This window comes from Ictalurus furcatus, chromosome 15 (genome assembly GCF_023375685.1).
Source record: "Ictalurus furcatus strain D&B chromosome 15, Billie_1.0, whole genome shotgun sequence".
Classification (NCBI taxonomy): domain Eukaryota; kingdom Metazoa; phylum Chordata; class Actinopteri; order Siluriformes; family Ictaluridae; genus Ictalurus; species Ictalurus furcatus.
This window is the reverse complement of record NC_071269.1, coordinates 8,573,075-8,598,074: the sequence shown is the minus strand read 5'-3', so window position 1 is coordinate 8,598,074 and position 25,000 is coordinate 8,573,075. Positions and strand designations below refer to the sequence as shown.

Below are 25,000 nucleotides of genomic sequence, written 5' to 3'. Positions count from 1 at the left end.
GCGGGTCTCGGTTGCAGAGAGCGCGAAGTTGTTCAGCCTCCGCCTGAGAGATGGAGCTGTCACACACCAACCGATTACTCTGAACACACACACACACACAGTAAGCATTAAGATGTTGGTGAATGAGAGACAGCAGGTGTCATGAAGCTGTGTGTGTGTGTGTGTGTGTGTGTGTGTGTGTGTGTGTTACCAGGCCCAGGGAGTAGTTGTATCCCAGCTCCCGGGAGATGATCCAGTTGGCATGTTCCTCGATCTGCTGTTCATCTGGAAAAACCACTGTGTGATTAAAGGAGGGGAACTCCAACTCTACACACGGAGTCTCCTACAGAGAAACAGACAGACAGAGACAGAGAGACAGACAGATAAGGAGAGACAGACAGACATACAGAAATAGAGAGAGACATGTCTATGTGCATTACATGTAAACTCTGTTATTGTTTCTGAGATAATAAATATTGTTTGCGATTTAAACTGAAATGGGAGAGAACTCTGAAAACACACACACACACATACCTTGTTGGGGTTGGGTCCTGCCACGCCGATGGGATTGAGCAGATCCTCTAGTCCATGTGGAACAGGCCAGAGACTCAGAGCCACTTTACCACTGACCAGTGTGTCCTTATAATCAAACAGATTCACATTCCCCCAGGCCAGGGGACAATGTTCCTACACACACACACACACACACACACAAATGAGTTAGAAACTGTTAGGCTAATGCTAGGCTCCACTCTATGGATGCAAAGGTCAAAGGTGAAACCTCTTTAGCCCCCTTGCGACCCTTGACGGAGCAGATGGAGAGGCAGAGACGGGCGGAGCGTGGGAGATCAGTCAGAGAAATATCGTACATCAGCCACTCGTTCCACCTACACACACACACACACACACACACACACACACACACAGAACAGCAACTCATACACTGTGTGTTGTTTAGAACAGCGTGTTTATTTGAGTGTGTGTGTGTGTGTGTTACCGGGGGTTGGAACATGGAACTCTCTGTGTGTTGACATTGTCACATAAAGGCTCCCCTCCATGATATATACCAGTCCTCACATAGATCTAACACACACACACACAAACACACACACACCAGGAATGTTTTTAGTAACTCAGGAACGTTGTAGAACCCTGGGACCTTTTCAGATACCCAGGAACTTTTTTGAGAACTCATGAAGCCAGGAAACTTTTTCAGAACTCATGAACCCAGGAACCTTTTTCAGAACTCATGAACCCAGGCCCTTCAGGAATGCAGGAGCTCAGGAATCTTTTTCAGAAACTTAGAAAACAAGGAACCTTTACTGAAACCCCAGAACATTTTCTGGAACCGAGGCACCTAGGAATGTTTTTCAGGAACTTTTTTAAAAAAAAAAAAATGTTTTCAGAAATCAAGGAAACTTGTCATTAACTCTGTAACATCTCAAACTGCTTTTTAGATCCTGCTTCACAGAAGGTACTCTTCTGCAGAACAGGAACTATTGGCGTAGGTGTCACTGAGTGATCAAATGCAAGCTTTTTAAACCCATTTATAGTTGTGGATGACAGTACCAGGCAGAAAGTGATGACGGAGAACTGGCTAAGAAACGTAAACGTGAGAAGATAATTTTTTAATTTTACTAACATCATAAATAATAGGTTTATAAAAAGTTACCAAACATATCGACATAGAAGAAAGAAAATATTTCTGAATGGAAGCAAAGCCCCACCTTGTCGATGTCCCGGATGTTGACGTTGACATAGGTGGCGCAGATGAGCCTGATGCGGAGCGGAGTGTGAGCATTGAAGGTCCAGAGTGAGCGGGGGTTAGCAGGGTCACCCCCTCCGGGACTTGGGCTGGGCTGGGGTGTGCGGCGGCTGTACGACGGAGTAACGAAGCCACTGCACGGCAGCTGATCATACACACTGTCTTTACTGACCAACATGAGGTGTGGCAACTTCCCCACGATAATACAACTTCGGATATACTACACACACACACACACACACACACACACACACACACACACACACAAAGAGAAGATGGTTTTGAAAGATCTACAGCGCCCCCTGTCTGTCTCTCCTGTATTTACTCTCCACATACACCGTCCTCACCTTGTACTGGCTGAGCGGGTACTTCTCCAGCAGGTACTCGTCGCAGCCGCACACCTTGAGGATGTACTGTCCCTGATACTCCTGCACACACAGGCGGAGCTGCTGAGCTGACAGGTGCATACTGCGCGTCTTCTTCCTGATGGCCTCAGCAATCAGCTGCTCCGGCATGCAGTCGTGAGCGATCTTCAGCGTGTACTTCTGCTTGGCATTAGATGGAGACACCACCACCCAGATCGTCACAATCAAACGCCCTGCACAGATACAGAGACACAGAGAACATACACCACAGCGCTGTGGAATTCTGGATTCTGATTGGCCAGAAGGTGGTGATTCATTTATATAACATAACTGCTTATATTAATGTGCTCATTCCAATACATTATCATTTCTATAGTAACAGCTCATTCACAGGGACTCGTACGGAGGGACCATCACACACCTTTGTCAAGTTTGGCATAGATGTGCTGTGGTAGTTGTGGTGATGACTCCACACTGGGAGGGTAAACGTACAGAGCGTGTGTGTGTGGTCCTCCTCCCTCACGCTCCTCCATCGCCTCCCTACACACACTCAGGATGCTCCTCCTGAAGTCCTGCACCTCCGAGTCCTTCACCAGCTCAAACTCACAGATTGGCATGCCTATAGCAAAGCCTAAGTTTAAAAAAAAAAGTTATACACACAAACACTCACACACACACACAAATACACACACACACATACACACAAAAACACAAACATGCACAGACCGATCTCACGGTTGAGGATCTTCTCTTCTCGGTTGCCGAGAGGTTCGATGACCTTTAGGATAGGATGGAAGAGTCGAAGGTCACACAGTCGCCGTGTTTCATCATAAAACTCCTCCCTCTCTGCCTCCTGGGTCACGCCCACAAATATGTAGCAAGACTCCTCCTACCAGTCACACAGAAACATTGTTTTTAATTGTGACATATTTATGATAAATCACCTTTCCAAAGCATTTACCTGCAGGAGGTTGAAGAGGGGGGACTAACCTGCAGGAGGTGAGGGTATTTACCTGCAGGAGGTGATAGAGGGGTGTTTAGCTGCTGGAGGTGGTAGAAGGGGATATATGGTGAGGGTATTTACCTGCAGGAAGTGGTAGCGGGAGTATATTGTAAGGTTATTTACCTGCAGGAGGTGATAGAGGGGTGTTTAGCTGCTGGAGGTGGTAGAGGGGATATATGGTGAGGGTATTTACCTGCAGGAAGTGGTAGCGGGAGTATATTGTAAGGTTATTTACCTGCAGGAGGTGGTAGAGGGGTGTTTAGCTGCTGGAGGTGGTAGAGAGGGTATATGGTGAGGGTATTTACCTGCACGAGGTGGTAGCGGGGGTATATTGTGAGGTTATTTACCTGCAGGAGGTGGTAGAGGGGGTATATGGTGAGGGTATTTACTTGCAGGAGGTGGTAGAGGGGTGTTTAGCTGCAGGAGGTGATAGCAGGGGTGTTTATCTGCAGGAGGTAGAAGAGGCTGTAATTGGTGATGGTATTTACCTGCAGAAGGTGGTAGAGGGGGTATTTGCGGGCCTCTGTGAATAGCTGCTGTTTGATGCTGATGAGTGGAGCTTCACGTAAACACTCCAGACTGACGAGCATCCCGTTGGGTAAACAGCAATCCACCAAAATACGGGGGGGCATCAGGTGTAGACCCCATAACTCACCTGAAGATGGCCTTGGGGCCATTCTCTCTTACACACACACACACACACACTCGCTCTGGGGAAGAAACAGAGAATATCCCTCAGTCAATCCATCAAATTCTATGTGTTTAAGAACTTTATGAGCTGCACAGAGTCAGATCTCTGATCATCTCTATCTGTAACTGTGAGTCGCATGAACACCCTCATGTCCATCCATTCTGAGATTCTCGAGTGGTTAATGTTTGTAGGATTTACCTGGAGTTAGATTAGATTTTGTATTAGATCCAAACAGGGTCAAGGTCACAGCAAGGTCAAGTGTCTGAAATAGTTTTTCTTCAATAGCTTGATTAAATGATCATTAAACTCAGTTTGTAATCAAATGGAACACCTGTATATAACCTGTATATAAGCCGTGTGCAGCTGACAGCATCCATGTGATGGCAGGCAGAGACTATACAAAACAAAATCAGAGGAGTGTGTGAGAAAATAAGGACATGCGAGAGAACACAAAGAACACACACAGTAAACACGTGTTATTTTTACACTGTGTTTACACCGGAAGGCAGAGCGTGTAGAGAGTTATCGTCACGCTTATTTATTAAACACAGAGTTAAACAGAAGGCTGGATTGTGGCTGTTCCACACACACACACGATAATCATCTTCAGAGACATCATGTGAGCACGAGGAGAAAAAACTGATTTACTTTCACACTTAACAACCGAGTAAAACAACACCAGAGTATCATCATCATCACCATCATCATCATCGTCACGGTCATCACCTTCATTATCATCATCATTATCATCATAATCATCACCTTCATCCTCTCTTACCACAACATTTACCTCACTCTTGGAGTTAGATCAGTGTTGAGTGAACACACACAGAGCTGAATTAGTGCTGCACCTGTAGTGTTACCTGTAGTGATTATGAGTTACATGCGTACAGGCATTAACACGGACAAGGCTGAATTAAAACCTGAAGTGTTTGACTAACACATACAGAATTATCTACAGAGCTGAATTAACACCAACTATTACAACCTACACTGATTAATTAACACTTAAAATGCTGAAGTTAAAGCAGCAGTTTAAGTAACACCATACTGAATTAGGCTACTGATGAACACTTACAGTACTGAATGTTAATGCAGTGTTAGGAGATAAGTAAAGACTATATGTGTTAATTAAGGGGATTGTGTCGTGTCCTCACCGGTGTGTCTGCGTGCCCCGGTTCCTGTCCTCAGTGTTAACCCGAAACCGGTCCCTGATCCCTATACAAGTGCACTACATAGGGAACACGGAATAGCGGCTCCTGCACAATGCGTGGTGCGCCGTATGTTCGCCGTGAGTCATTTGGGATGAAGCCGCGGTAGGAGCATCCTCTGATGACCCCGCGTGCGGGATGTCTGTCTGTCTGTAGGTGTCTGTCTGTCTATCAACCGGTAACGGTTACGGTGATTAATTAATGTAAATCCGGCTCTGACACTCGGAACAATAGGAAGCAGAGCGCGCGACTGAGCCTGAGAGTGGGAGAGGAGAGGAGACGAGAGGAGGGGGAAATCCTTTTCTTTTAAAGGGGAAGCGCGTGGTCTGGCGGCAGATCACGGAGAGAGATGAAGGAGTGCGCGCTTTAAGAACCGGCAGGGAACCGGGGTTCTCCTCACATCAGAGAACAGCATCATTACAGAGAAGAAGCTGATAGGCAAGGAAACAACCAAACGTCATCAAACAATAAAGATCAAATAAAAAAACAACAAATGAAATGTATAAACATGATTCGTTATGAATATTCATACAATCTGATTCATCACCAATTACACTGTTTAATCCTCACCCACCCACCCCCCCTCCCCATCTTAATCCTGTTCTTTCTTTCAGTCAGGTACTGTAATCAGACAGACAGATGTATTCTTGTTTAGTAACTCCCCCCCAGCACACACGCACACACACACACACCAAATCTGTTTTCAGAGATTAATAATGTTGTTTTGTGTATTTTGTGACCCACCCCCCCTCACACGCTGTTATTGGAAAATAATCCAGAACAGAGTGATGTAATGAAGTGGAGTTAGGTTACTGTTACCACCCTGAACACTGATTATTTTCCTATAACAGCATGTGCCCAAGTATTTTATTCCTCTTACACCACAGCAACTTAACAACAATAAAAAATAAAATTAAAAACAACACATCATAATCAAGTTAGTTCCTGTTGTCACTTATAGCAACTTGTTATAGCGGCTGTAAACAGTAGTTCCCTCACCAGCCCTCTCTTTACTCTCTCTCTTAAACTCCTCGGTCCTGAAGATTTATCTCTTTATCTCTGACTGTTACAAAGTACTGACACTGGAAGCTCCTTCCATAAATGTTACATAAATCTCCTTACTTCAAGAAAATCTCACCATATCAATGATTTTTAAAATCTGTTTATTATCAGTGGGGTGTATGCTGTACACTATGGGAAGGGTATCCATACCTGACCTCTGCAGAAGCATCCTACTGCAACAAGTCTGGCTGTGACAGACAGGAGCATGTGTCCAATGCCAGGTAAGGGCACACCCCTTACCTGAGTTCATAAATGACCTGCACACGCTCCTCTTCCTCAGTTGACATTCACTTCCATCCACCAGGCCTCTTATAAGACTTTAGCCTTGACTGTTAGGGCCCTCAACGTGTCCTTGCTTCTATCAGCTGTCCGTTTCTCCCACAGGTGGATCTTGAACACGAGATGATGAAAGAGAACAATAGGTTACTGTCCGTAACCCCGGTTCTCTGAAACATTGAGTGGAGAGATCCACCAAGCTTGCCCCTCTTGCCACACAAGAAGCGAATTTGCTCACTGAGGAAGAAGAGTGCGTGCAGGCCATTTATGCACTCAGGTAAGGGGCATGTCCTTACCTGGCATTGGACATATAACAACCTATTGTTACTATAGAAATAATAACGAATCAGAACGAGCGCATTAATGATAAATAAACCTGTGATGTGAAGCTGCACTACTGTCAGAGCTTCTGTTATAGAAAATGAATCAACTCCTGACCAATCACAATCCAGAACTCAGAGGCAGTGCTGTGGTTTAAATGTAAATATCTGACAGACATCAGAGAAGTGATTATGTGGTGGAACATATTCCGTATCTCTGACCACCAAACACCTCTCACTTCTTTATACTGATCTTCATGTTCCTCAGTAAAATTAAACCTGACCATATTCTACAGTTATACAGATAGCAGTTCATGACAAAGTTCACACACACACACACACACACACACACACACACACACACACACACACACACTTAGAGCACCATAAAGGTAGCAAACCGGGATCATTAAACATCCAAAGAACCCTTGAAAACCCAACTCTTTTTCAAATCATGTCTCCAAATGCTTTAACTAACACAATGATGATTGTGTATAGCCACTGTTTGATGAAATGTGTGTGTGTGTGTGTGTGTTGTGCTGCTCAGTACTCACACACTCTCTCACTGAAATCGGGAGTCCTCACGGTGAGAAACCTTCATCTGCGTCTCTCCTTCTGAAGATGAAAAGTGTTTTTCACGTTCTCACAATAAACACACCTTCTCTCTCTCTCTCTCTCTCCACCCCTCTCTCTCCCCCTCTCCCCCCTCTCTCTCCCTCGCTCGGACACTGAAACAATAGGGCCCGTTTCCTCTCTTCCCCCTTTTCTGTTCCCAAGTGCCTCACACACACACACACATACACACACACACACATACACACTATTATGTAATGATTTGTTGACAAAAACATATATTATTGCATAATCATTAAAAAATAATAATTAAAATAAACTTCACAAAAGGACAGAATCAGTAGACACATCACTCTCTCACAGAGACAGATGTCTCTCTTCTAGGTCTTTTTGTGTTTTAACAGTTCAGAAGATAGAAATCTGTAACAGAGTGTGGGATAGCACGTGTTCTCTGAGTCAGATTATACCATGAAGATCCTCTAACGATAGACCGGCGATTAAACACCACCACTACATCCTGCTCATGCCATCAATCAGCCTGATCTGGAAATCAGCTTGTGTAGAAAACGGGCTCGTATAAACACACACACACACACGCACACACACACACACACACACACATTCTTCACAGTGAGGAGATTTCTTTCTCTCCATTAGCATGTTTCCTTTACGTGCTGTGCCGTGAGTTCGGCCTCATCCTATTGGTGGATTTTAGAAGAGCGTGGCAGCAGCAGCGCTCACACACCAACAGTTTACTCACATTTCTCACACTGACGTTCTCTTTGGTCACAGTGGCACTAAACTGACATTTCACAGCTATTCTCCTACATCATCTGATTATTAACACACCACTATTAGTACATGAGCTATTTCTCCACTCCACCATCACACTTTACTGAGGACAATCAGGATATTGGCCTCATTAGTGCCTATTGATCAGTGTGTTTACACCCTGCGTGTGTATGTGTGTGTGTTCATCTGCGTCAAACTCATGACTGTGTGATAATTTATTCTGTTGTTGAGTTTGGAGTGATACAGCCTGAGTCAGCCATTGTTCCACCTTTTCCTGTTTTTACCCTGTTCATATCTGTGTATGTGTGTGTGTGTGTGTGTGTTAGAGAGAGAGAGAGAGAGAGAGAGAGAGAGACAGTGAGAGACCATGAGAGAGAGACAGTGTGAGACACCGTGAGAGAGAAAAACAGTGAGAGAGACCATGAGACAGTGAGAGAGAGACCATGAGAGAGAAAGAGAGACAGAGAGAGAGAGACCATGAGAGAGAGACCGTGAGAGAGAGATGGAGCGAGAGAAAGACAGTGAGAGAGAGAGAGAGAAACAGTGAGAGAGACCATGAGAGAGAGAGAGAGAGACAGTGAGAGAGAGATAGTGAGAGATGGATAGACAAATGGACAGATAGAGAGAGAGGGAGACTCAAGAAAATAAGAAACAGCAAACAGAGGTTTAGACAAAGAAAGTGTGTGTGTGAGAGAGAGATTTTATATCTTGGTGAGAACCAAATGTCATCACAAGGATTAGAATATCTGACAATGTGGTTGAGACACACACACTTCCTTCACAAACTGGATTTTAATTACATTGCATTAAATAACTGAATGAATAAATTAATTAATTAACAGTTTATTAACTTTTTAACACTTGAAGTGAAGAGTGTTATTTTAACTCAGAAATATTCATTATAAACTACAACTACAACCTAGTACGTGTGTGTGTGTGTGTGAGCACGCTAAACTCAAAACATGTTGGCTCTCAAATTACACACACGCTGAAACACAATAAACAACATAAGATGATGGCACACTATAATATAGTGCACACTATTTAGTGTAGTACTGTGGTTTGGAACGTAACCAGAGATGGATGTGACGTCTGTTATGTTAATGTTATTACCCAAAAATAAAGCACACAGGCCCCATCCCAAATCACACTAGCACACATGTGTTCAGTCCTCACTCCTCTTGGAGCAGCATGTGGGAGAAACTGTCCTGATTCTCTTCCTCATCCTCCTCTTCCTCTCTGTCAGGTGCATCCTTGAATTCCTCGTCATCTTCATCCTCATCCTCTCTCCCTTCTCCAACCTTTCTTTCCTTCTCCTCTGCTACAAGCTTCACCCTATCTATCTTTCTCTCCATCTCTTCTCCTTCGGAATGAATATCCAGGTCAAATGTCATGTCAGTGCTTGTTTCCATGGTGCTCTGAGGCACGGTCTGATCTGCTGTGTCTGGAAAATTGTATTAGCACATTGTTTAGTGTGGGAGAGAGAGAGAGAGAGACAGAGAGAGAGAGAGAGAATGCGTCTTGACAACTGCATTATAGTTCACATATTTTATACCTTAGTATTAACTAAAGCAATTTGTACTTGAGTTTTTAAAGTATAAATTATAAACTATGAATTAATTTATCCTTATAAGTTATATAAAGTAATAAATATGTTTAATGATAATCTGATCACTGATATCACCTGTTTTGTGTTGTTTCTTTTTCTTCGGCAGGGAAAGTGAAGGACTGAGACGCTTCTTTTTTTTCACAGGTACACCACTAATCACAACTAAAAAACAGAGAGAGAGTGTGTGTGTGAGAGAGAGAGAGTGAGAGGAAAAGAGATATAAAGAAACAAAGATCCAGCCAGTTAAAATGTTAGTGGTGTGAAATCTTTTTTTTCCAACCTTTCTTTTCTTTCTCATCCTCTGTTCCTTCCTTCAGCTTCTTCTTCGCTCTTTTTTTCTTTTCACCCTCTCCGTACATATGGTGGTCCTCTTTTCCCTGCCCGCTCCTCTTCCTCTCACTCTTTCTCTCTGTGAGGGAGAAGTTATTTCATATCTGACAGGCATAAACTTCACAGTGTTTGTAAGGGCTCTGATGGTGTACTAACCCCGCCTCTCAATCAGCAGTTCTGTTAAAATATATATACTTAAAACAATATGTTACAATATAAAACTATATAGTGTATTGTGACGTAATTCATCACTATATCAATATTATATTGTCGTTTTGCCCCAGTTCCACTGATAATTATATAATAACCTGACTGACTCCATTCCTTTTCACCTAAAATATGTAATGAAGTATATCGTAATCGTTCACCAAACCACATCACACATTAAACCTCACTACAGGAGAAACTCTTACTGCTACTCACCTTTTTGTTTTAACCTTTGCTTTTTGCCCCATGAATCCTGAAACACACACACACACACACACAAACGTTTTTCTGCATATAAAATATAAACTTTTTTTTTATAAGGAAAATGTTTTATGCACAAGGTGTGTGTGTGTGTTTTTTTCTGACCTCAACACTGCAGTCATTTCCAGCCTCCCCACAAAACAGCTCCAACATCTCTACAGAGACACACACACACACACACACACACACACACACACACAAACAACAGCATTCAATGTGTCACCTCGTAATACAACCCCAATTCCAAAAAAGTTGGGACGCTGTGCAAAATGTAAATAAAAACAGAATGCAATGATTTGCAAATCTCATAAACCCATACGTTATTCACAATACAAAATATATACAATATATGTACAAAACAATACAATACAACTTATTTTTAAGAAAAAAAATAAGGTAATTTTGAATTTGATGGCAGCAACACATCTCTTAGAGAGGCGGAGTCTCTCAGAAGTAAAGTTGGGATGGAATCTGGATGGAAGCAGATGTTGCTCTAAAACCTGTATATACCTTTCAGCGTTGATGCCCTTCAAGCATTGAAAGTCATTAGATATGTCACTAGGTGCGTTTTTTGAAAAAAAAAAAAAAAAGTTGCTAAAGGGGTTTGAAAAGAGGACCGAAGCTGTCTGTTAAACTGAGTGAATGACTAGCGGGAGGAGGAGGAAGAGGAGAAGGATGATTTTAATATAAAGATATTGATATATTATATTTTTATGACAATATTTGGACATGGACGTTTTTTGTCCTCTATGGACCCATATGTAACTTAATGTTAGGTTAGGGTTATGGTTAGTTGACACACATGGGTTAAGCACTGCGAGATATAAAATGGCTATTTTCAAGGTTTTCCGGTACTTACATTTCAAAAAGCAAAATTCAAGAACTTCAAGCACCTTGTAAGAACCCTGCAATAATCTAATCTAACTCTGTGTGTGTGTGTGTCTACCTGCAATATCACTGTCCTCTGAGCTCTCTCTGTCTGACACGTAACGACTATGGAACCCAAACTTCACTAACCGCTCCTGAGCGTGAGAGAGAGAGAGACAGAGGGAGAAACACAAAAAATAAGAGAGAGAGAGAGAGTGACAGAGACAATAACAGAGAGAAACAGAAAGAGAGATAGACAGACAGACAGACAGACAGACAGATACATAGATCAGATAAATAAATAAATAAATAAATAAGTGTGTATAAATGAGATGCCACAAACGCCACATGTATTATAGGTATTCTCTACCTGCCAAGTATGGACACTCAACTTCTGCAGTGCATTGTAGGTATTCTGTATTTGTTAGGTAACATCCGATTCTTGGATCTGACATGTTTTACGTGTGTGTGTTTGTGTGTGCATATTACCTTCAGAGACAGTTTGAGTGCTTCCTTGGCCATATAAATGGCATCTTTCAGGCCCTTGTCAACTTCCTACACACACACACACACAGTGTAAAGCCAAAAACCCACAAACCATCAATGCTTCCAATCAAGAAAAGAAACTGATTTAAGATAGAAAAGTGTGCGTGCGTGTGTGTGTGTGTGTTTACACTAAGAAACTGATCCTCAGACAGGTCAGCATAGAACCTCACTCTGCTACAGATGACCCAGGCTCGACTCACCGGTTCTCCAAAATACGTCACATGACACCTATACTGCAACACACACCTTATTTATTTAATAATTTTTGTGTTTTAAACATATTTTTAAAAATATGTATAAATGTATTGTTGTAGTAGACTGTAATATAAACTTTTTATCACACTAGTGGGCGTGTGTGTATGAGATGGGAAAAATACCGGAGTGAGATCAGACTCCGTGCGGAATTCCAAATATTCCTCTGTGTTGGGATCTCGCTCCACGATCGCCGGCCACCTGTACACAAAATCATCATCATCATCATCATCATCACTGTCATTTAAGAGCATTTCCAAAACTCAAAGTGTGCATATCACAACATGACATCAACACTCAAAACAATCACAGACAGTCATGGGTCTTGTTCCAATACTGTTTTTAATGCAGTGTGGTCTACTTAACTCTATTAACCCTATTCGAATTACCATCACATCAGAAGTTGGCCAGATGAGATCAACTTACCCAGAAGGCACTGCTGCAGTTTCCTTTCATGGCTAACAAGATTTATTATAAATAATAAATTTTAAGTTATTATAAATAAGGAGCTTCATATGTTAACACTGGGTTCAAATAGCTGATGGAACTGCATTACTGCCAGCAAGCAGACTAACTAGTTACCAAGCCAAATCATTCACATGTTATCTAATTAATTAGCTGGTTAAATATCCACTCACCTATCCATCATATTCATAAATGACTCATGTATTTCAAAAGATTTAGCATTTTCAGACAGCACTGAGACTGTGTGTGTGTGTGGGGGAGGTTGGTTGGGTGTACCAGGGATAGCCACTTTGCTGGGCCCAAACCAGTGATCCGGGCACCAGACTGTAAAAGAACATCTCCTCATCAGGCACGCTGGACTTCTCTTCTGGAGCAAAACAACTGCTGAAGGCGGGGTCTGAAACACACACCACACACACACATACCAACACACAAAGTTCTTAAATACCTCCAACTGAGGAATAGTGTGATAACACAAGACAGCTTTGTGCATGTTTGTGTGTGTGTGTGTGTGTGTGTGTGTGTGTGTACCTGTGTTGTTTTTGCAGCTCCAGTCATCAGGCAAAACTGAAGGATCAACACCATCACTCAATCTTCTCCATTTACCACATTCAGGCTTGCTGCACTGCACCCACGAGACATCTAAACACACAAACACACACACACACACAGACACACACTGGAGAAATCTGACTGCATGAAGAAATGTTAGTTATGCTATTATTACACTTACACTGATCTTCATCGCTGCTGTGTGTGCTGAGAGTCTGAACCAGACCACTGCACTTATCCACCTCATCCCTCTCTCGCCTGCAAACATCAACACACTGACGAGTGAACAAAAAGAGAGAGAGAGAGAGAGAGAGAGAGAGAGACCATACCTATGTGTCCCCAGCTTCTTGTCTCCACCTAAATACAAACACATGATTTTTCAAAATGTTAATATTACTTATTACACAATTTTAAAAAAAAGTGGTATAAATGTCTACTCACCATTTACATCCACTGTGGAAGAATATGACACACTCCAAACTCTCACATTCTGCTGTAAACACACACACACTCACTTTTTCTGTCTGTCAGTGACCAATATATAATAATTTTTCTATTACAACACCTTGCTCTCTTGTCTTTTCTTCATAACCTGACTCTCTTTCACTTCCTGTCTGTTCTCAACCCCACTTCCTGTCCTTGCTCTCTTCTCTCCAGGTGTTCCTCCATCGCCCGACACATCTGTTCCTTTTTCTTTCCTGCTTTTTCCCTGCCTTGTCTTCCTCTCTCCATCTCTCCATTCTCCTGTTCTGCTTTCCTCAGTCATTCTCTCCGTCTCTCCTGAGGATCTATTCCCCGATTCTGAGGTTTTCTGGTGTGTGGCTCTGGGACGCTTCATTTTTTTACCTGACTTCACTTCATCTGGCTTCGGTTCTCCATCCTTTTCTCCATCCATCACCTGTCTGTTGTTCTTTTCTGTTGTTTTTTTCATGACGGTCTCATCTGTTTGGGCCAGTGCGATTACGATGGGTTTCTCCTTATTACCTTCTTACACACAAAGGGAATTAATGAATTATCTTCAAAATACATTTATATTATTATTATTTTTTATTTTTATTATTCTACATTATTAATTTTATAAGCTGAGCTATTTTATCTATTATGTAGTTTAAGCTAACACCACTTCTCGTATATAATTGATATATAATATACATAATTAGTTGAGATATAATCAACATAATTCTATTTTCTAATTTTATCTATTTGATAACTCTTTAATGGTCTTGCTTTATCTCGTAAACTAACTCCTACTTTAGCTAAGTTAGTTAACTCTACCGCAATCAAAAACTAATTATAAATAAAAAAAAAATACATATATAAATAATTTAATTTTTTTTTACATTTTCTTTCTCTCAACGTTTTTTAACCTGCAGCAAAAATTACCTCAGAATGAGTCGCCTGGAATAAATATCGTGTTAGAATTTTTTTCACCGTTTGTTTGTCTTTAGCTAAAATGCTAACAGTCTGACAGAAAACTGACACAATCCTCTCGCGCGCCTCCGCCACAGGTGGCGTACGGAATGAATCTTTTCAATGATTCGAATCACTTTGTTCGGTTCACTAAATGATTCAGCTCTTTTATTCACGGATGCGTTACGGTTTGTTTGGGGGGGGTTTTCATTAGAAAATTATACAGCGTTATAATAAACGTTCAAGAGTCATCAACAGGTCCAGTTTTACACTGTTCACCTCATAAATACACCGTTACTGTTAGTTTAGCTAAAATTACTCAATAGTACATAGTAATTACTGAATAATACACTTCTTTAGACAGAAAATGGGGTTCAGACAAACTATAGAATAAAATTTGAGCCAAAAGTATTGAACCTAACTTTTCAAGAAATTAACAAAAATATAAAATGAGAAAACTCTGAAACTGAAAACAGTGAACTCAGTGGCAAAAATTTAACATGGTTGTCAAATAAACAGCGTTCTCTGTTAACCATGTCTTCATTTTCCCTAATCATACCTTATGAATGCACTGACAGAGTTTTTGTTTAAGCCGTCAAACTTTTCGTTTACTCTCCGTAAGTTTACATTTGCCATTCTGGAACAAATCTCATGTGTGGGCAGGGCTTAACAGCAATTTACTCTCATTGGCTAGTGAGATTTGGATGGACAGCTCCCTGGCCAGGAAGAAGAGACTTTGGAGTTTTGGAGAACGTTCTGGATGTGGTTCTCTGTATAGTAATAGTGTTTGTACTTTGAGTGGTAATTACTTACTTACTTAGTCAGTATATTAGTTTGTAATTAATATTGGAGTTTTGAGTAGTATCAAAGATGTCGATCCATTTCTCACTATCCAATGACAATAAATCACTGTTAAGCTCTGCCCACATGTGAAATTTGTGCCAGAATAGTGAATGTAAACTTGTAGAGCGTAAACGAAAAGTTTGAAAGCATAAACAAAACTATGTCAGCGCATTCATAAACCATGAACGCATTCATAAACAAAACTTAGAAAATTGTTAACAGAGAACGCTGTTTATTTGGAGACCACACTAAAAATCTTTTGCCACTAAATTCACTGTTTTGAGTTTCAGAGTGTTCTTTCTCATTGTATGTTTTTATGTTTTTGTTCATTTCTTGAAAAGTTACATTCAGTACTTTTGCCACAAATTTAATTCCATAACAAAGATTATGGGCATGATAAATATACATTAAGTCTAATTTATCATGCTGGATGTGCTAAAATTTATTATAAATCGTTTGCAGGAACACTTTCCCACAAACTGAGTTTGTATAAATTTGCATATAAGGAGACTAATTTGAACCTCTTCAAAACATAATAATTGCTGATGAACTGCTAATGAACAGAACTGAACGAGTCTCTGAGAAGATGGAAAAGTTAATCAATGCACAGTTGCAAACATCTTTAGATCAGACTTCAAATATTCCATTTGTTGTTAATGTACTGCACATCCCTAGACAAAAAGATGACAGTGTATTAGCTCGCTAAATAAGCTATGCATGAATCACCTGAATCACCCTTATTAATACGAGACAGTCCCAAACTCAGAATGCTTGAAAACCTCACATATATATATATATATATATATATATATATATATATATATATATATATATATATATATAACTTTATTAAGCATAATACTACTATTATTAAAGGTAATAATACCTTATTAAACCTTATTAAACGTAAAAGCTTACTTTAATTAAGGTATTCTTAAAGTATTCTTAAACTACATGTTCCAGAGTCACACAAGAATGTAAAGCAGAAGGCTCTCCAAAAATCCCTTTCTCTGTGCTAGGATTGGATAGAAGTAAGAGGCCTTCTCTGCTGTGAATGGCTTAGTCTTGAATAGTCCACCAATAACCGCTCTGTGGCAGAGCAGGAAATAGATATCGGAAAATGGGTGGGAAAATAATACGCTTGTAGGGGGTGTGATTGTGCGTAAAAATAACTTCTTCTCGACGAAAACGCGGTATAGTCGTAAACACTTTTTATTTTGTTCAACAGTGACTTTCAGATTAACTAACTGCTGTCAAATTTAACAACTTTACTTAGAGACGTAGCTTGTTGTTTACACGGGAAGTTGGTGTCCGTGCAGAATCCTGAAAAAAAACAACTGCTATGAATTGAAATAGCTTTAACAGTAAACATCATTCTCAATATTCATATTACGGGAATATGTGTCTATTCTGAATTTTATTTTATTTCGGATGTTATTTGTTGATGCTATGAAATGAAAAGGATGGTCTCAGGCAGATAGTTTAGACACCTAGCGCGAGGTAAAGGCTGGACCTGGCTGCGCGTGCTTCGTTATGAGCAATCCTATTGGTCGTCACGACGAGGACGGACTCCGTTCTCGTTTTTGATTGGTCTATTCGGCTGTCCGTTAGCGTTTCCTCAGGGCTGTAGTGAGGTATAAGAGCGTGGGTTCCTCAGCAGTAAGATACAGAAGCCTTGAAGGCTCAGAAGCATAGACGTTTTCACATGCTTGATAGAAAAAAATAGAAAACTAATCTCGCTAACGTTCACGCATACACCATGCCGAGTCCTAACCGTGCTCGAGCGGTTTGAGAAATGCGGGAGTTTTTTTGGAAGGGGCGTCACAGAATTAGGTTTTTTGATGTATTTTTTTTGGTTTGGGGTTCAAGGGTCACGGGATATAAACAAGTCCGACACGGTAAATAAGATGGCGCTGAAGTCACAATTGCACAGTTGTGGGGTTTTTCTTGGTGTTTTGCAGAGAAAGCAGTAACTTGGGGGAGGGAAGCTCTCAGCCACAGCTCAACACAAGCAAGAAGGCGGAGCTCCGTGTGTGTGTGTGTGTGTGTGTGTGTGAGTGAGAGAGAGTGAGAGTGTGAGTGAGTGAGAGAGTTGGATAGAAGGAGGGGTCTGTCTTTACTATAGTCTCCTCTGAGACTCCAGTTTTCCAGTGTCATTGATTATTATTAGCATTGATGATTTATGTGTTTGTGTTAACTGTATGGTTTGTAATTGTTTTTCAGCTCCACTGCAGTCTGACTGGTTCAGCCATGGCTACAGTAACATGGGAACATCCGTGAACCCATAAGCAGACAAGTTTTCTGCAAGTTTACAAAAGCAAACTTTGTCATCGTGACAATTTTGGATGCCTTTCTCTCCGTCTTGCCCATGCATGCAGAATTGACCAATAGAATATGATTGAAATGTCCATAGAGAAAGAAACTGCCTTAACAGGAGATGGAGCGCCGGCCATTTTGAGCCGGCCGCCTTCCCAGAACATAGCGGGGCGTGTTAAGACTCTGAGCCCATCCTCTTTGGCACCTGTTAGTATTGGTGCTCCGTTCATGGCTAATATGGTGCTAGCGGACATGCCTGCTAACGCTGCTTTGACAGAAGAGGCGGGGCACGATGAGGAAGTTGCCGAGATGATGCAAGCGAAAGGAAAGAATAAGCCCTTACAAGCGAAAAATGGTATACAGTCCCAAACCGGGCCTCAAAAACTTGGCAAACGGCGCTACAGCATGAACGCTGGCTTTAAGCATCCCGGATTTAGCAAGCGCAGACGGAGAGCTAACTCAGAGTGTGACCCGGTGCTGCCCAGCAACTTCCTGTTGGGCGGAAACATCTTTGACCCTCTGAATCTCAACAGCCTATTGGACGAGGACGTGAACCGGGCCCTGAATGCAGAGACGCCTAAATCGTCACCACTTCCATCCAAGAGCAGGGAACCTGTCGAAATCCTGATCCCCAAAGACATCACTGACCCGCTAAACCTCAGCGGCAAGGGCGGAAACGCCAACGGAGGCGTCCTGGTGTCACCCTTTAAGAAGCGCCGTCATAGAAACAGGCACCATGGTAGCAGTGGTGGCCATCTTGAACCGTCAGACACCGAAAAGGCAAAGGTCGCTGTGGAAGAAGGTACGCTGTTTCCTGCACAGCATTTAGCAGAGGAACTAGTAGAAGCATCACCACGACCCTACGAACTCAACACGAGCATCAACTGCCGCGATGAAGTGGTCCCGCCTATACTGCCACGACGCCGATCCACAAACTCTGTTCCTCATGCAGGAAGTAGCAACTCCACTGCGCAGGCATCCAAACACAGAAAGCGCAGACGAACAGTCAGCCGTTCGGAACGCTTGTCAATCCCGCCGACTCCCACCAATAAGCAGCTCAATTTAGACAGAGGGCGGAGTCAATCATTTCACACGCCCATTGTGGGTGGAACCACAGGAAGCCATCTTGAAGCAAACCATCATGTGTCACAGAAAAATCAGCGCAAACCGAGACGCGAGTTCCATTACGGCATCTACAGCCATTACTATGGCTATCGGACACCGAGTTTGAATGTGGACCCTCGTCTGGCGGCGTTCCGGCCCGAATGGTTCCGTGGGAAAAAAGTTCTGGATGTCGGATGCAATATTGGTCACATGACTCTCGCCATTGCAAAGAACTGGAGCCCTTCCCACATCCTGGGCTTGGATATCGATGGCGGTGTGGTTCACGCAGCACGGCAGAACCTCCGCCACTTCCTGTCTGAGCTGCAGAAACAGGAAGTGAGACAAGATGTGGGCAGAGAGGAGAAACCCAGAGAGGTGGAGACGTTGCGAACATTCCCTGTTTCTTTCAGGTTATGTAGGGGGCCAATCGCTGCTCCTCCCTTACTGCCTCCTGCCCCCGGGGTGTTCCCTAACAATGTGTCCTTCATGAAGGTAAGTGTGTGTGTGTGTGTGTGTGTGAGAGAGAGAGAGAGAGAGAGAAACACTAGCCTGATCATATGTTTAGATATTTGTAACATGTCTCCTGCAAACTCAAAATGGAGTAGAGCCGTAGAACATCTATAATGAAGAACATCTATAACAAAATGGTTCTTGCTTAGTGACTGACACACACACACAGCATGGAGTGTATTTGAAGAAGAAATTTTTATGATCTTTGACTTAAACATCCAGAAGTAAACATGATGCAAATGTGATAACTCAAACAGAAGCTGACTCTGATCTGATCTGAGGACATCCTAATGGGTGTGGCCTAATATTCTAATCAGCATGTTTGATTGACATCCCTCAGCCGCCTGTTTACAGAGTTGCACAGTAGCTGTGTGTTCTCCTCTTGCTAGGTTTAGCTTTTGATTGACAGTTTAGGGTTTTGTTCAGCTGGTTAGCTTTAGCTTTTAAACTGCAAGGATTTATTTTGTTTTTGATCGTTACACTAGTACAAACTATTGCTTGTTTCTCTATGTAAACTATAACTTGAGTATAAATGGTGTGTGTGTGCGTGTCATTGCAGGGGAACTATGTGCCGGACAGTGATGCAGTGGTGATGTCACAGTGTGCAGAGTATGACGTCATTGTGTGTCTGAATGTGACGAGGTGGGTTCATCTGAACTGGGGAGACGTCGGGCTTCAGCGTCTCTTCAGACGCATTTACACACACCTGCACCCCGGAGGAGTGTTTATCCTCCAACCACAGCCATGGAGCTCCTACAGCAAGAGGAAAAGACTGACGGTAAACGTGTGTGTGTGTGGGGGGGCTTTCCTTCACCATGTATATGACGCATACACCAACCAAACTGTTTTCACTGTATCCAAACTAAACACCGTAAATACACTGACTAAACCCATACTGAACCCTGACTAAACCTTAACTATAAACCCAGACTAAACACACAATAAAAACCCTGACTAAACTCATACTAAACCCTACCTAAACACACAATAAAAACCCTGAGTAAACCCATACGAAACCTTGATTACACATAATAAAAACACTGACTAAACAGAATTAAATAAAATTTTATTTGTGTGGCACTTTTAAAGCAGCTTTACAGAGATATATAAATTCAGAATGTACATTTTAAGTGTATAAATGTATTTAATGTATTGGATAATAAAACTAATGACTAAACACATACTAAACCTCTTCTGTTCTCTTCTTAGACTAAACCCAGTTTGTTGTGATGCAGGTTTTTTTCAGGGAACCACCAATACTGAACTCTGACTAAACACAGACCAATCTCATACTGGAGTGAACCCAGACTAATCCCACTGTGTGTTTCGTGTTTTCAGGAAAACATCCACAGGAACTACAACAGCATTCGGCTCAGACCGGACCAGTTCAGCTCGTACCTCACCGCAGAGGTGGGATTCACCAGCTACGAGCTCATCAGTGCCACAAGGAGCTGCCCTAAAGGTAATACACCATAGCTCTGCCTCCTTTATCACACACAAACACACACACACACGAACAATATTTTAAGGAAACAGGTTATAAGTTTTAAAGCTGTCTACCATTTAGAGGCAAATTACAATAAAACCACTGATCAGCCTTCAGCTTCCCCCAGCTGACTCCACCCCTTCTGTTGAAATGACATGTCTTTTAGAAAGGGGATGGAGCTAATTTCATGGCCGGAAAACTGTAAACAGGAGAAACTAGCGAGATCCACTGAATGGCATTATTGTGATTCAGTGTTCTTCTGAGGTTTCTTTGAACTGATGTAAAATACAAAGCACAACGCAGTTATTCTTAGAAATGAATATAGGTACATTTAATATCTTTTAATATCTTGGCTACTACTGTTTATCAGAACCTCAGAAATCCATCAGCAAACTGGGGGTGATCTCAGCAAATTGTCGCCCTCTAGTGTGACTTCAGGGTGAGAGACATAAACATAAACACACACTTGTGTATAATTGTTTTATTTTTAGCATGTTTTCACAAAGGGTGCCAATAATTTTGGAATTTACTGTACACACTCTGTGTCAACGTTTTTTCCCATCAATTCTCACTTTTTTATATTGTTGTTTTCTCTTTCTCAGGACTCCAGAGGCCAATATATCTGTTCCACAAAGGCCCCGCCTCCAGCAGGAAGTCATCCACCAGAAGAGGAAGTGACATGCAGGAAGAGGAACGGGAGACGATGTGAATGTTTACGCTGCTCTGCTGCTTTATTTAGAGATGCGATCAGTTCCACAGGACTCTGTTCTGAAAGAGCCGCCGTCCCCGTCTCAGCCTCCATACACAAGTGCTGAACTTTTTTTATATACACACACACACACACAGATGGACTATTAATCTTTTTAATAAAAGTTTGTCTTCTTTCTAACAACTCAATACCTGTTTGTATTGTACATTTTAGAGACGTGTGTGTGTGTAGCTTAAACTCTTAAGTGTAAAAAAAAGTTCATATAACCATTTTCTAACTGTTTTTTGATGTGTGAGAGGGAGAGAGAGAGAAACAGAGAGAATGTAATTGATTTGAATGTGTTTGTTGTATAGAATAAATAATTGACTCTTTGATTCTGTGCTGGTTTCCTCCTCGTTCCCTTATTCATCAGTTGTATCTGCGGCGTATCTGTACGATGAAACGCGGGTCTGCTAGGAGCGTGTGTATATTTGAGCTCTGCATTTCAATGACGTGAGAAAAACACTTGATTTGCAGTTAAACAATAGAAATGAACATCATTCAGTAGTGTAAGCAGGGAATATGTGAGAGAAACACAGCTTTCTGAAGCGAAGCAGAGAAACATTCTGAATTAACACGATGAAAATCTGTGTAATAATTTTACTGCAGTAACTAATGACTCAGATTGAATTCCAAAGTTTTCGCCGAATGAATTTTTAATGGCACAGCAGAAAAGCATATTATTCCGTATCTATATTCCAGATATCGCAAACTTGAATCATTACCAAGAGTCCAAGAGAATGAAATTGTTTGTGCTCTCGGTGTGGGAGGGGCTTACTCTGTGTCCCCTGTCAATCACAGTAACATTAGCCAATCGTGTGTATCTGTGAGCTCGTGTATGCGGAAGAGGACAGATAGCGCTTTCCTCTGAGTGTGTTACACAGCCACGTGGTGCAGCAGGAGCAGCAGTTTGAAAGGGTGCAGTTGTCTCTGAAGAAGCACATGTTAGTCTGTGTCAGTTCTTTGAGTGGCGGCTTCTGGGAGAAAGTGGAGACTCAGCTGGAAATTGGTGACAAAATGGGAAAAATAAAGTTTTTTTTTGTGATTGTAGCGGCAAAAAAAATTATTGAACTTGCTGAGGCTTTTTTCGCATCTTGGCCCAAATCTGCAGAAAAATATGCTTCTCGGAATATTGTAGAGTCTGGTTGATTTTCTGTGATTGCAAAATCCTGAAAATTGTACGTCTTTTGGGCAAAATATTTCTACACCCAGTGCTTCCATCTCAAAACTAAAAGAAGTGCAGGTATAAACTGGATGAAGACATTATTAAAGCACTCGGGAACGGTGCGTCTGCGCTCTCGTATTACAGAAATCTGAAAAGAATTTTTTTTAAGTTGTATTTTGAAGTAAACTTCCACACACATACTGTAGATGAAGCTCAGCCATTCTCAATATTCCATACATTACTGTCCCTCCTTTACTGACGCAACACTCTGAGCTTTTACTTTAATGATGTACATTATCTCTCTCTCTCTCTCTCTCTCTCTCTCTCTCTCTCTCTCACACACACACACACACACACACACACACACACACACACACACACACACAGGGGAAGTGGCTGTGTCTCAGTGACAGTGTTGAGCATCATTATATCCGTCATGAAGACTTAAAAGCGTTTAGGCTGGTTGTGTGAAACGGCGCGCGCGTGTGTGTGTGTGTGGATCACTGTGAGCTCCTTCACTCAGTAATTACACCATCTACATCTTCATCATCATATTAATGACACGGTTGTGTAATGAAGTGAGATGTGCTGAGTCAGCTAACACTGAACTTTTTAATAAACATATTTTATACTGAAACTGAACTGGGGTGAGAGCGAGACTCTAAGGAGGTGAAGTCACTGCTACTGTGAGACGTGATGCCTTTACTTATAATAAAATAATCCACAGCAGGCTGGAGTGATGATAAAGTGGAGTAACTGTTACCTGAAGTGGATTATTTTCCTCTGACAGTGTTTTATTCCCCTTACACCACAGCAACTTACCAACAATTACAATTGATTTTTTATTAAAGAACGACACGTCATATTGTTTAGCTGCTTGTAGCTACGATTAATGTTGTGGATCGTCCTGTAAACACCTCTATTATACCTCTATGTACAGTCAGGTCCATAAGTATTTGGACAGTGACCCAGTTGAATCTGAGCAGAAAGTAAAGCTCTATACACTTCAGAATTCATCCTGCTCCTTCTATCAGCAGTCACATCATCAATAAACACCAGTGACCAAGTTCCCCTGGCAGCCGTACATGCCCATGCCATAACACTACCTCCACCATGTTTAACAGATAATGTGGTATGCTTTGGATCCTGAGCCCTTCCTTTCCTTCTCCATGCTCTTCTCTTCCCATCATTCTGCTACAACTTCATCTCACATCGGAACTGGTCAAGTCTAATATGGTCTTTCTGTACCTGAGTGTTACCAGAGGTTTGTATCTTGAGGTGAACTGTCTGTATTTCATTCATGAAGGTGTCTCTTGATTGTAGATGATACGCCTACCTCCTCCAGAGTGCTCTTGGCTAGATGTTCTGAAGGGGTTTCTCTTCAACAAGGAAAGAATTCTGTGATCATCCACTTTGACTGTCTTCCCCGGTCTTCCAGGTCTTTTGGTGTCGCTGAGCTCGCTGATGCATTCCTTCTTTTTAAGAATGTACCAGATTGTTGATTGCCCAATTGTCCCATTACTTTTGAGCTTGTGTAAATGGAGGGACTGTATGGGGCTGTAATTCAGAAACCGTTCATGTTAAACCCCTTGAATTAAAGCTGAAAGTCTGCACTTGACTGGCAACATTACCAAAATTGTGTCACTGTCCAAATACTTATGGACCTGACTGTATGTTCCTAGCATCTCTTATGCTACGTATCTCTAGTATTCAAATAAAATTCTGTGTACATAATGGCTCAAAACGAACTTTAGTTGTCGTAATTTACACACACACATGCACACACACGCACACACGTACACACACACAGTGGGAACATCGTGAAACAGTTTCTGCTCTTAATTATGACAAAAACGACAAACTTTCTCAGTAACTCTGGAAATCTTTTGCGTGTCACAACATCGACATGCCAAGTTGGATCATCCACAAAGAGACACACACACATACACTCACAATGTGGGACAGAAGAAAGTGGCAACAAAGGGAAGGAGCAGAAAAAGAGGGTAAAAGATAAAAGTGAGTTTTTCTCCTCCTCTCTCCTGAGTGTCTCTGTTTTTTGGCTCGGTCACTTGAGTCCTCCTACTGGCCACAGCTCACAGGTGTGTGTGTGTGTGAGAGAGAGATGGAATGCTCTAACGAGGACACACACACACACACACACACACACACACACACACACACACACACACACACACACACACACAGAAGCTTTGATGTTGTCCCCAGTTACTTAAAGTCTCCATGAAGACACAACATCCTAAAAGACATCAAATACTAATGACGAGGCTTTTG

The 25,000-nt window shown here is 41.8% G+C and overlaps 3 protein-coding genes across 9 annotated transcripts in view; 1 reads left to right on the top strand and 2 right to left on the bottom strand.

Moving 5' to 3' along the window:
* The window catches only part of zgc:158659 (uncharacterized protein LOC791141 homolog), a 13,779-nt gene extending 6,452 nt beyond the window's left edge, over positions 1-7,327 (bottom strand). The window contains exons 1-11 of one of the 3 annotated variants that reach the window (XM_053642859.1): positions 7,227-7,327; positions 3,601-3,822; positions 2,836-2,998; positions 2,531-2,740; positions 2,092-2,342; positions 1,707-1,964; positions 977-1,062; positions 761-866; positions 514-666; positions 191-322; positions 1-79 (exon numbers count right to left, since the gene is read on the bottom strand). The exon at positions 1-79 is cut by the window's left edge and continues 46 nt beyond it. In XM_053642859.1, coding sequence (XP_053498834.1) covers positions 1-79; positions 191-322; positions 514-666; positions 761-866; positions 977-1,062; positions 1,707-1,964; positions 2,092-2,342; positions 2,531-2,740; positions 2,836-2,998; positions 3,601-3,789 — 1,627 coding nt within the window. In that variant the 5' untranslated portion in view covers positions 3,790-3,822; positions 7,227-7,327. Of the gene's footprint in view, positions 80-190; positions 323-513; positions 667-760; positions 867-976; positions 1,063-1,706; positions 1,965-2,091; positions 2,343-2,530; positions 2,741-2,835; positions 2,999-3,600; positions 5,583-7,226 lie in introns of those variants that run through there. The other 2 variants (XM_053642858.1, XM_053642861.1) reach the window with 2 other exon arrangements.
* A 1,395-nt stretch (positions 7,328-8,722) lies between these two features.
* LOC128619914 (zinc finger CW-type PWWP domain protein 1-like) lies at positions 8,723-14,903 on the bottom strand. 3 transcript variants are annotated; one of them, XM_053644422.1, is made up of 16 exons: positions 14,510-14,903; positions 13,692-14,113; positions 13,568-13,619; positions 13,456-13,483; positions 13,308-13,384; positions 13,106-13,216; positions 12,851-12,971; positions 12,235-12,310; positions 11,986-12,090; positions 11,801-11,866; positions 11,391-11,466; positions 10,550-10,599; positions 10,400-10,436; positions 9,927-10,055; positions 9,722-9,808; positions 8,723-9,481 (listed from the first exon to the last, which is right to left on the bottom strand). In XM_053644422.1, exons 2-16 carry the CDS (start codon positions 14,055-14,057, stop codon positions 9,210-9,212), a joined length of 1,653 nt encoding a protein of 550 aa, XP_053500397.1. In that variant the 5' UTR covers positions 14,058-14,113; positions 14,510-14,903; the 3' UTR covers positions 8,723-9,209. The 3 variants fall into 3 exon arrangements, with proteins under 3 accessions (XP_053500397.1, XP_053500396.1, XP_053500398.1); XM_053644421.1 differs by having other exon boundaries at positions 13,692-14,110; XM_053644423.1 differs by having other exon boundaries at positions 13,568-13,616; positions 13,692-14,110.
* A 1,595-nt stretch (positions 14,904-16,498) lies between these two features.
* mepceb (methylphosphate capping enzyme b) lies at positions 16,499-21,883 on the top strand. 3 transcript variants are annotated; one of them, XM_053644220.1, is made up of 6 exons: positions 16,499-17,277; positions 17,603-19,291; positions 19,869-20,093; positions 20,648-20,771; positions 21,166-21,234; positions 21,398-21,486. In XM_053644220.1, exons 2-5 carry the CDS (start codon positions 17,774-17,776, stop codon positions 21,225-21,227), a joined length of 1,929 nt encoding a protein of 642 aa, XP_053500195.1. In that variant the 5' UTR covers positions 16,499-17,277; positions 17,603-17,773; the 3' UTR covers positions 21,228-21,234; positions 21,398-21,486. The 3 variants fall into 3 exon arrangements, with proteins under 3 accessions (XP_053500195.1, XP_053500193.1, XP_053500194.1); XM_053644218.1 differs by lacking the exon at positions 21,166-21,234 and having other exon boundaries at positions 16,500-17,277; positions 21,398-21,883; XM_053644219.1 differs by lacking the exon at positions 21,166-21,234 and having other exon boundaries at positions 16,501-17,277; positions 19,869-20,087; positions 21,398-21,883.
* The last annotated feature ends 3,117 nt before the right edge of the window (positions 21,884-25,000 follow it).